The sequence below is a fragment of the Plenodomus lingam genome, assembly GCF_022343315.1.
Source record: "Plenodomus lingam strain CAN1 chromosome Unknown contig_12, whole genome shotgun sequence".
Lineage (NCBI taxonomy): Eukaryota > Fungi > Ascomycota > Dothideomycetes > Pleosporales > Leptosphaeriaceae > Plenodomus > Plenodomus lingam.
This window is the reverse complement of record NW_027093930.1, coordinates 178814-190167: the sequence shown is the minus strand read 5'-3', so window position 1 is coordinate 190167 and position 11354 is coordinate 178814. Positions and strand designations below refer to the sequence as shown.

The 11354-nt window shown below is 47.6% G+C and overlaps 5 protein-coding genes across 5 annotated transcripts; 2 read left to right on the top strand and 3 right to left on the bottom strand.

Annotated features, from left to right (window-relative positions):
• Positions 1-262: 262 nt before the first annotated feature.
• On the bottom strand, positions 263-505 carry IAQ61_001294 (uncharacterized protein; the record flags this gene model as incomplete). Its single annotated transcript, XM_066095049.1, has 1 exon — positions 263-505. The coding sequence occupies one exon, from the start codon at positions 503-505 to the stop codon at positions 263-265; it is 243 nt and encodes an 80-aa protein (XP_065954897.1).
• A 3416-nt stretch (positions 506-3921) lies between these two features.
• Positions 3922-4464, top strand: IAQ61_001293 (uncharacterized protein; the record flags this gene model as incomplete). The annotated part of the gene is made up of 1 exon (XM_003839542.2): positions 3922-4464. One exon carries the CDS (start codon positions 3922-3924, stop codon positions 4462-4464), a length of 543 nt encoding a protein of 180 aa, XP_003839590.2.
• A 787-nt stretch (positions 4465-5251) lies between these two features.
• IAQ61_001292 (uncharacterized protein) lies at positions 5252-6149 on the top strand (the record flags this gene model as incomplete). Its single annotated transcript, XM_003839541.2, has 2 exons — positions 5252-5668; positions 5739-6149. The coding sequence occupies 2 exons, from the start codon at positions 5252-5254 to the stop codon at positions 6147-6149; spliced, it is 828 nt and encodes a 275-aa protein (XP_003839589.2).
• Positions 6150-6815: 666 nt separating this feature from the next.
• Positions 6816-7025, bottom strand: IAQ61_001291 (uncharacterized protein; the record flags this gene model as incomplete). Its single annotated transcript, XM_066095048.1, has 1 exon — positions 6816-7025. One exon carries the CDS (start codon positions 7023-7025, stop codon positions 6816-6818), a length of 210 nt encoding a protein of 69 aa, XP_065954896.1.
• Positions 7026-7271: 246 nt separating this feature from the next.
• Positions 7272-7774, bottom strand: IAQ61_001290 (uncharacterized protein; the record flags this gene model as incomplete). Its single annotated transcript, XM_066095047.1, has 2 exons — positions 7272-7526; positions 7613-7774. The coding sequence occupies 2 exons, from the start codon at positions 7772-7774 to the stop codon at positions 7272-7274; spliced, it is 417 nt and encodes a 138-aa protein (XP_065954895.1).
• Positions 7775-11354: the final 3580 nt, after the last annotated feature.

Here is an 11354-nt window from a genome sequence, read left to right as displayed (position 1 = left end):
ATAATACAAGGCTTCTTTGATAGCAGATAAGGTACCATGGGTATGGTACCGGTACCATCTCCCAAGAAGGGTGATTTGAAACTGTCAACGATCATTCAAAAAGACTTGATGAGTACGTCAAAACGTACAACAAACGGCAGTCGATTCTGCGACAAAATGACGTGCAAAAACATTCAACACAGCTTCGAATTTTCAAGTCTCCTGGAAGCTGTCCAGGCGTCGTCTTGTCCAAGCATCTTTCTTCTGCCTCCTAGCAAATCCGTTATCGGTCCTTTTGAATTAACCGCAGTGCACTTGTACCGGTATTGTTGATCCCCCACATGTTTGCTTCGAACCTGGCATCGTAGGATCGACGTTCAGAAGAATTGCTTAGCGGAACTTGGAAAGCAATAGACAGACACCCATGGCACCTGCCTCGTCTTGACTTACTCAACTTGGAAGGGCAGGTTGATGGAGACTTGCCGTGTTTTAGATCAGAAGGATACCTATCCAGCGGGACACGCATCTGGCTCTATAATGCCGTGTCCAAGCCTGGGCGTGGCTGAGAATATCGGTTTCTGCCGTGTTTTGATGCACTCTTGGTACTCAAGCGCCTGTTCTTCTATAGCGTGCAACGTCGACGGTATCAGTTGCTATGGTAAGGGATTTGGATATATTACCTACCGCCTTAATACCGGATCTCCATGCTACATACATCTACATAAGGATCAGCGTAGTTTGCAGTGTGTACATTCGTGCGATGCAGTGCATTCATCAAATGCATCGCGATCACTGCCGAATAAAGGCAAAAAAAGCGAGGAAGGGCTATCCTGATCTTGCAGCGCCTACGTGATTTTAGTCATGCTTTGCACTTCAGCTAGCGGTGTTTTCGTTTTCCGCCATCATGATGCGGCGTGGTAAAGTGTGATAGCCGCAGTAGACATTACGCCGTAGATTTCATTGGGCACGGGACACAAAGCCGTGATATCGGTACATGTTGGACGAGAGCTTTTAGGATGGGAAAGACTACATTTCCTATCCATGGCCGACGCCATTCTTCCAAGGGTGTCATGGACTGGTTCTTGGACGTTCGGGAGGGTTGCCATGCCGCTTCCATTTACCTTAGCAAGGGATTACCACTAATTCACTGGAGCCCCTTTATTCTGCGTAGCTGACAGGTTGTAACCCAAACGCCACTTCTGATGGCTTTTGCCAGGAAATACCAGCGCTTCGCCAGCGCTTCTTTTTTTTTCTACGTCACTGGGACCAAATTAGCTTTTATTTTCGAGCTCAGTACCGGTATATACTTGACCTAATCGAGTCTGATCCATAGCGGGTGGAAACACGAATTTTTTATGAAGCAGCCTCGTCTTCAGCATAAAATTATACGAATGCACGGAAATGTCTGCGATAGAGTCAGCTGAGACAATGTGCAAAAAACCCGTGCCTATTTATTGCGGGGAAAATATCAATGCGCAACAAATCAACCGCGCGCCAATCTGCCATACCTACAGTAGTTGCTTACTCTACATAGTGATTCGCCAATCGTCGATCCTTCTCGTATACATATGCAAGCCAAAAATACGTTTTGCAGACAGAATGAGCGGCAGGAAATAATGATTTGGCATGGTGAGTCGGAGAGTTCTGATGCTGTCTCTCTACAATCTGGCTATGGATGCTTCGCATTGCCCAAAGCAAGGAAACATGGCAGTGAACCCTTCCATTACGCCTTCCTAAGCTAATGGTGCTGCTTACCTCAACGTGTGTGTGTGTGTGTGTGTGTGTGTGTGTGTGTGTGTGTATGACTATAAATGTGACTCGTCGTTGCTGGCAGTACCGGTACGCCAGCATTGAAGTACGGTAAGCTACGTCTGGTAGGTACCGGTATGTTTCCATGGCGCATCATACCATCCAAGGCTGGTAACAAGGCGTTAGACGAACGCGCAGTAGGCTCACCATTTTCTTTTGCGATTCGAAATCTTCCAATACTTCAATCTCATCTGGAACGTGATCACGAACAGGTGGTTGCCGGGGGAAGATGAGGTAGGTGGGGGCTTATCATGCATTTCAGTCTGCACGTGAGACGATTGTGGAACCGCACCTTCCCTCTCCAGCCCACAACTCTTCTCCCATGTGTTAGGTACACAGAATTCCATACATCGGGGTTCGATGTCTAAATTGGCTTTTCAGGTGCTGCAGCAAATTGCATAATCACCTTACAGCTCCATGTTGGCGTCCAAGCAAATCTGATACATTCACAGTGACTACCCAATGTCCCCAGTGGAGTATGTGTTCGCGATGTTGGTGAGAACATACCGTAGCGCAGATCTTTATGCATGTCATCGATATGCAGAACAGCTGTTAGTTGACAGCATTCAAAGCGAATCATCATGGGGTACTAACTTTATACACCACACGACATGAGCTGAACTGCAAGCTGCCCCTCTTGTGCAACGATGCAGATCTTGTGCAACCATCCTACTGTTCTGGGCGATTCGCGGTGCGGGGCATAACTTTGGTGTTGTGACGCAGGTTGAACTGGAAATATACGATCGTAAGCCAGAGCAGGATGAGTGGGCTGCAAGTGGCTTCGTCTTCACGCACGACAAGATGGAGGCGGTGTTTGCTCTTGCCAATGAGTGGCTTCAGAGTCCAGAGAGAACCCATTGAAATGACACATTACGGATTATTCGCACACAACCCTGAGATCGACACTATGAATGTAAGATTGCCCAGGCCTAGCATTCAGCTATCGAGACTAAGAAGCCATAGCCAGTTATCATGATGTGGATCTACTGGCAAGGTGCAGCAATACCATCCCAATACACAGCTCCACTCTACGCTCTTTCGCCCATCACAGTCGATGAGAGTATCACAGACCTAGCAGGTGTCAACACACATTTTGCAGGCCAACCGTGACGGCGCATCGTCTGCAAAAGGCTTTTCCCGCAGCTTGATCCCCGTCACACGCAACGAATACTCAATGCCGGATTTACGAAAAGTTGTCGATATCTTCACGGCCATGGCCCTTGAGTTCCGCACTTCTGTAATGATGCTTGAAGGGTTCGCCTTGCAGGAAGTAGTTGACGTTCCCATCGACAGCACAGCAGTCCCGAACCGAGAGGGCAAATTGCTGCTGTCACCGGTTTTGACGTATCCACGGAACGCAAGTCTCGACGGCGTCGCCCTGGAGATTGGGAAAAAACATAAGGGATGCGGTGTTGGAGGGCACAGAGGTGCAGTATCATGCTTATGTGAATTACGCCAGGGGAGACGAGAGTATGGAAGAGATGTATGGGTATGAAGATTGGCGGTTAGAGAAGCTACGAGGCTTGAAGAAACAGTACCGGTATGACCCTCATGGTCGTTTCAACTTCTACGCTCCTATAGTTTGAGCAAAGAGATAGCCCAAGAACAATCGGTCTAGAATCAATGTAAGCCTTGAATGTTAAACTAGCCACAGCATCATATACCCAGTAACTAGCCGCATCCAGTGTTGTATCCTGGAAGTGATGTCCCGAAAGAGAGAGTCAAGTAACATTGTTGATATCCCTGGCTTGCAGGCCGAATAGCACACATTCGTCTCCCACGCCATCACAATACCAATAATGCCTGTCATCATAATCTGGACGTGATATGGCGCGGTGCTATACACCCTAGAGAAACGGTATGGACACAACCATTGGAGCATGCCTGCGTACGGACAAACTTCGCGTCTTTCGAGATCATTTCCGTGCAGTGGAAATGCCGAACATGTTGTTACTTCGAGTCCTAATCTGGCGTTTAGGGCGCGAATTCTGGAGTCATAGTTGGAGAATGCCAAATTTGCCGACGATTTGACTCACCACCCACGATAAGGGCAACGCTATAAGTAAAGGCAGTTCGAGATCAGGTCGACGACAACGACCACAGCTACAACAGCCAAAAATTCTAGGGTTGAAGATGGAAAAGAAAGTCTGGCAATGGCAGCGCACCATCGACTCACGCAAATTCATCGTCTCATCCCATCATACCCCCCTTTTCCATTCTTTCGTGCAGGAAGCCTTTGCGACGGAAGACATGTTCTGGGCTACGCCTGTATCGCCAGCAGCCTTGGAGACGATGCTCTCCGAATCTCTTTCGCTCGGTCTCTACGCTTTTGCTGATGATGGAGTAGCAAAAGCCATCGGTATGGCGCGCTTGATAACCGACTACACAACGTTTGCCCTCCTCACAGACGTGTACCTGCAACCCGCCTACCGTTCTCTCGGCCTTGGGAAATGGATCATCCACTGCTGTCGCGAAGTAGTGCTCGAGATGCCCCATCTGCGCTTCATGCAATTGCTGGCTGGCTCGGAGAAGGCCCAGCAACTCTATCGCCAGGAGCTTGGGATGCAAAAGCTGGATGGACGGGAGGAGACGCTAGTCTGCATGGGGGCGCGCAAAGCCAGACTCGCGGAAGCAGAGGAGATGCCGCCGGCTCGGATGAGCTTGAGGCAGGACTGAGGCAAGTCGTGGGCAGGGCGAATTCGCAAAGACCCAGGCCCAGGGCCCGGTTAAGGTGTGTTGTGGTGTTGCGTGGGCCTGGGCAGATGGTGGATTCTGTGCCACGATCAGAGGCAGCGGTGCAGCCGAAGGTCGTTCTGATGGTTGGGCGTAATGGATGACATCGCGTAAGACTGGATCGGGCTTAGCGTGTTGCCGCCATCCCTGTCATGGCGAAGGGCCACCCGTGGACGTGGTGGGGTCAAGGCGTTCGTGGCCCGGCTGTCGCCATCGTGTTTCTCATTTCTTTGTTGTATCAACCACTCTCACTCTGTCTACCTAGTCGTCTTGTCGCGGGTCTGGGTACTCTACTGTACTGTACTGTACTGTACTCTACTGTAGGCATGGGTCGCGCCGCCGGGTTTCTAGATATCCGATCCAACGCAAAGGTGGAAAACTTCCCCCCTGCTCTGGGGGCTTGGTCTGGCTGGCCTACTACCTACCTGCTCCATCTCAAATATGGAATGTTATTATTAATGCTGTCTTGTTAGCTCTCCGCCCTCCAGCCTTTCTGGTTCCGGCAAGGCCTGTTTCTTCCTGGCCTGCACTGACTTGTCGACGGCTTTTTGTCGCCAGTGAACTACGCCTGTTCGTTTCAGTGAACCCCGAGCCTTCCCGAGCGGTGACGACGAGATCTTGGACGCCATCGATTGCTAGCATACATAGCTCGCCGGGCTTTTTGGTTCTTATTGCATTTGTCTCTGCAGTGGCATTGCTGTTTAATTTCACCACTTCAACAAACAGTATAATGACAACCTTCGATGATACCCACATATACCACTCTTCTTCTGCAATCTCGACCTCTCATAAACGAAAACGCGCTGGCTCTGATAGCCTGCCACTTACGCCGCCTTTATCCGCGAGCGATTCAGAAGGAACCCGTCTCCTCTCCCGCGCCGTCAACGTCCTTTCCACTGCCGCCACTGCACTGTCGCAGGTGACTATTCTGTACCAGTCTGACCATGTTGCGCGGGATGGTCTGCTGCGAGCAGTCGAAGTCTTGACTAATGTCAATGACGCTGGGGGCAAGCTGATCATCTGTGGAGTGGGAAAGAGCGGGCTCGTGGGCCGGAAGATGGTAGCTACCATGAAAAGTCTGGGCATAGCGAGTTCCTTCCTGCACGCCGCAGAAGCGCTGCATGGGGATCTTGGAGACATCAAAAAGGTATGTCGAGAAAAATAATCCGCTTTTCAACAGGGTTGAAGATTAGATGCAAGATACTAACAACTCCTAGCGTGATGCAATCATGTTTATCTCCTACTCTGGAAAGACGGCCGAGTTGATGGCTCTCCTCCCCCATATCCCACTGCACACCCCGATTCTGGCCATAACTTCTCACACAAAGCCCTCGGACTGTCCTCTGATAAATCAGCGTCCGAATGCGGTCCTTCTTCCCGCCCCAATCCACGAGCTCGAAGAAGTCTCATTCGGCGTATGCGCACCCACAACAAGCACAACAGTTACAATCGCCGTTGGCGACATGCTGGCCTTGACTGTAGCTGAAGCTCTGCACGAAGAAGAAACGGAAACTGTCTTTCGCAAGAACCACCCTGGCGGTGCTATTGGAGCAAAAGCAAGACGGATAGATGAACCAGAGGCTGACACGGCGGATGGCGAATGTGATGGATTGATCACGCCTCCATGAACGTGAGCCCGACGTTTGCATTCCCAAGGTTCACGAGAATGGCGTTTCTAGACGTCGTCATTGGACGGGCTGCTGTCAGCGCTGCGAAGTGAATGGGGGGGCTTTTGCTTTTCAGTCACCCAGTTGCGCTGATGGTATCCGGTTGAATAGGTGAACATTGTTGAGGATGCAGATTAGGGCGTCTTATTGCGGGACCAAAATAGATGACTCAGATGAGCATGAGATTTGAGAAATGATGCCATGTTCTCAGGCTGATTTAGTGCCTTCAACAGGCCAGAGCATCTCCCAACACATGCACTCATTGCCGTTTTCTTTTCGTTCAGCCCGTTTCTTGATCCTCCTCGTCAAAAGCACATGCTCGCGCCACAGGGGTCAGAGCACGGCAATGATTGGTGCGCGGCAATTGTGGCAGCATCATCACAGTGATCCGGATGGCGCGGGCTCTCGGTATCACATGTCAGGTACCATTTAGGGCTTGTCCAAGGTTGACAGCCATGGCGCTAGGAGATGCTCTCCGGTACATCGTTCGTCTCCCTCTCCTTATGCACCCATGTCACGTGTTTGCGCGTGAACGCGTACCGCCTACGTTTGTTCCACGCACTTCATTGGTCTTTACGTCAGCATTCATAGAGCATATGTTGTATTTGATGGTGGAGTGGGCTCCTTTCACGTATAACGTTGACCACTTGTTGTATCTCCATAGCAATAACACGCAACACCAGTCTCGACATCGTCGTAGTTGATGTGGGCACCAAGCATAGCTTTCACACCAGCTTCGTAGCCCATCTCTGGATACATGCGTTTTTTGCGAGGCTTGATGAACTTTGTGAGACCAACGCCCAGCACGTAAGCTGGAACCTCATTCTTTAGAGCCATCTTTGGAATTTCAAAATGTGACTTTCTTCAACAATTTGTAAATTTTAAAATGTCTGCCGTACTGGGCTGTGATAAATAGTATCCGCTCCAGTCCAGCTCAGTTGATGTACCCAACACGAAGGCTATACATACAGGCTCTGAGATGTTGGGTGTAAATGATACCTACCATGCAGACCGAGGTTCAGTTAGCTTACCCCACCTTTCCACTTCAGCGTCCCTCACAAACTTGCGAGTCGCCTTTCAGTGTCAGCCTAACTTGGAGGTGTTCAACGCGTTACTGGTACTGTGTAACGCATTCGTCGTGAATTCTTCTGAGGCGAAGCTTGGAGTCGTGTCTACGTCATGATCCTTATCCTCGGCTAACCCGTGATAATAGTTCTTCTCTAGCACTTGAGGCAAAAATATGAAAGATAGTACATACATTGAGGGAGGTTCACCTGGTGCTAGCAATGACTTTAGCTTGTTGCAAGTATCGATGGCTGTGACTTTCAAGAAGTGGCCCTAGATACTTATTTGTTCTCACGCACCTATACCAGTAGGAGGTAGCTTTCGACCTCCAGAACTGACCTGTGGCATCAGATTCATACCGAATTATCTATATCGAGGTGTTCGTACCACCAATCATCAGCTGCAACGTCCTTGAGCGATAGGATTACCGTAGCAATGTTTTCACCCGGTTGTGCAATCAGTCCACTTCCATCTTGCTCAGAACCCGCATCGCAATTGAACAGGGCACAATGAAATTTCATGTATTTCTCTCAATACCCATGGCAATCTGTAAGGGGTGCCAATTTCCTGCTTTGACTGTGATTTGAAGCTACAACTTCAAAGATTTTCTGACTGAGTCGCAGGAGGTGGTCTGAGTAACTACATCAGTTATCCTCTCGAGCGCTACAGCTAATTAAACTTCTGTAACCGTGCCAGCAAGATCGATACTTGTAGTATGCCTGGAGAGCTATATCCAGGCGTGTTGCTTTGCAGCCCTGTTCAGAGGGTGGAGTTCTCCTGGGTTTGCGGCTGTGCCATACGGGGCTCTTTATTTGGAATACGCTGCTGGAGTAATCGTTCTAGTGCAAAGATTGAGCACTGTTAGTCCCGCTGCCAGATCACAGTATACATATAGAGCAAATCCTACCATAAGGAACTTCTAATAGCAACCTCAATCCGGCCTTCTGTCGTCGACTTTGCTCATCTTGTTCTTTCCGACACTCTTCTTTTTGCATTTTCTTACAGTCTTGACGGCTTGCCGGTATCTACATTCGTTGGCAGCCATCATGTCGCTTTACTACTTTCATGGTCCGCGGTTTTCCCTCTTCGTATCGTAGCCTGTATTCCTGCGCCATATGCTGAAGATAGTACTGGCAGCGTTGCCTAAAAACCAAAGGTCCAATTCAAATTCAGGCACCCATCACCAGTGGACGCGCTTGGCCTGGGTTCAGCATGGGCCATGCTATATCTGTCAATGTTCTTATAGTAGTAAGGTTGAATAAGGATGAGGTTGCGTCCTCGGTTGGGAAAGCAACACAAGTGGCGAAGCCATTGATACATATGCCGGTCACTATGAACTATTAGCAGCTACACAAGTCCTGCTGCTGCGACTGGTGACTTCACTATGTCACCAGTTCTTTACGGTACCTTTGTTGACCAAACTGCGTTCTCTTACACGCTTCTATGTTCAAACTCCATCAGCGACGATGTCTTATAAGCACTAGCCATTCACACAACTTCAGACAACCATATTATACGTTGGGCTTTCTCGCATGATGTTCCGACCGACCCAAGTACTTCTTCCTGTGGTCTTACATAACACAATGGCCGATTTGGCGTATTTGGCCTGCGAATGGAACGCAAAAACCGCCGGTGTCAAATCATGGGCCGCTCTTAGTACTCTTTCTGGTTGACAGAAACTAACGAGCGGACATTTACAAGGTCAACAATAGTGGCAGTGTGTTCTCTTTACTGCTAGTGCCCTGTTTACTCCCTCGCATTTTGTTCAATTCTGGCATTGGCCCAACAGAACAGCTCGAACAGCTCCAGACTGTCGCGTCTGAAAGCTGCAATGTTAACACCCTAGCCAAGTCTGATTGAATCGAACTACGCGTTGGCGCTGAGATCAAGCATTGTTTCTGCCATCTTTACCATCAAGTTTAGTACCAGAGCCAACTTCACCGCTACATCGAAGACTGCTTTTACAGAGCCAGTTTGAAGGGCCGTCGAACACTATGCAAAGAGTTCCGGCCTTCAGACCCAATTCGGTCAGCGGTTAAGCTGGTGGATATCTGTTACCACGAGTCTTGAAAGTCAAGCCTTTTTCCAAAGAAATTGCAACACACCGTCCACCAGCTGGTAGTACGATCCAGACAAAAGACTTATCGCTCAGGGTTCCCAGTCTATTGGTAGGCTCCGTATCACAGCCGATGGTGACGACGTTTATTGAAAAAGCCACTCATAATCGCAGAAGTGGGCATCAAAGTAGCTCCGAAGATGATGGGTCGCCTGATATCCATGACTACAACCAACATTTCTACTCTGAGCATCATTGAAGCTACAGGCATCACCAGTGTCACAGCTGTCGATAGCATCAATGATTTCAAGTCGCGATCTCAGTACATTGGCACACCCAAGACAGTCACTACCGGTAAGGGCGATGCGGGCGTAATTGTCGATACTGAGACCAAGGTCTACGGGACCGAAATTCTTTCCATTGTCAATGCTTCCATCTGCCTTGATCCTTCTATGGGTAAAAATCAGGCCATTGTCGTGGTTGCTGCCGAGGCTGCGCCAGCCGCATTCTTGCCATTGGCGGAAGTGCATCTCCTACCGGTAACGAAACCTCCCCAGTTATCTCTCCAGCAACCAGCATTGAATGTTCAAACATACGGGTACTGGATCGCCTACCGGTATCATTCCTACTACTGTGCCTGTCAAATTCGCTTCGTCTATTGCTTCTTCCCCCGCATCTTCGGCCATACAGGCATACAGTCACTGCGGCGGCCAGGGCTGGGCCGGCGCTTCTCAATGCACCGAGGGCTGGAAGCACGTCAAGCAGAACGAGTTCTACTGCACTTCCAGTATCTGGAGAACAGCCAATCAAGCCGCGATCGCTTGGCGCCAGTTGCACGCACTACTGACAAGTCGGCGTGAGCCCCTACACTACGGTACAAAACCGGTTTACAGTAGCCATATTTATCTAAAGTAGACCACAAAGTAGTTTAAGTACAAGAAGTAAACCTAAATAGGGTTTACTATACTATATATTCTACAAAGGTAAACTACTTTTTAGTTTATATATTATTAGTATTATATGTATTAACTTTAGCGTCTATTTAAACACAGTTTATATAATGTACCTAATTATTGTAACAATAAGGCAGAATTGCCTACCTATTGTTCTATGCCAAGTTAGGCCTAATAAAGGCCTAACTTACTTATATATATAGAGAACAGCTCGCCTATAGTTAGGATAGGCATGTTCTTCTTATCCTTTTATACAAGACCTATAGGTGTAGGAATCTTATCCTTTTCTATATAAACGCGCACTCCTATATGCCTTTAAGTTATATAAGATACCTTTTAGATGCCCTACCTACCTAAGTTGTTATATTATAAGAAGAATATTATCCTAGCTAGTAATAGTATTTAAGAATATCGCACTTGTTATTATTTTAAGCTACTAATTTAGTTCTAGTAGCTACCTAACCCTGCAACTCTATAGTTAGAACAGCTATTAGAACTTCTAACAACCAAAGCCTATAGGCTTAGACTTCTAGACCTATAGGTGGTGCTAGATTACCTTTAGAAAAATTGCGTTAGATTGCATTAAGGTAGAGACCTAGAGACTACTAAAAGCCTAGAGGAATTAGAGGCAAAGCTAATATCCTCTTATAACTAAACCCCCTCTAAAGAAAAGATTTATTATTCTTATTAACTATAAAATATTAGATAAAGGTAAAGGAAGAGTATCTAGTTTAGCTACTTTTAAAAGCCTATTTACTAATAGAAAGAAATTAGATAAGGAAGACTTAATTAACAACGCCCTCCTTAAAGGACCTGCTTCCTATCTATCTCTTAAGGTACCTTATGCTCCTAGGAAATCTTAAAGTAACACCTCCCTTAAAGATAAATATATATTAACCCTATCTAAAAAGGAGAGGTTAGAGAAATAAGTTAAGTAACTTACTAATTAGTTATATAACACCTCTCTCTATAAGGAGATATAGGGTACTACCTAACCTAGCTAGTCTTTAGCTTCTATATTAAACCCTATAGTATATACTATAAAAGCTAAGAGATAATCTAAAAAGACGCTAAATATCTCTACACTTAGTA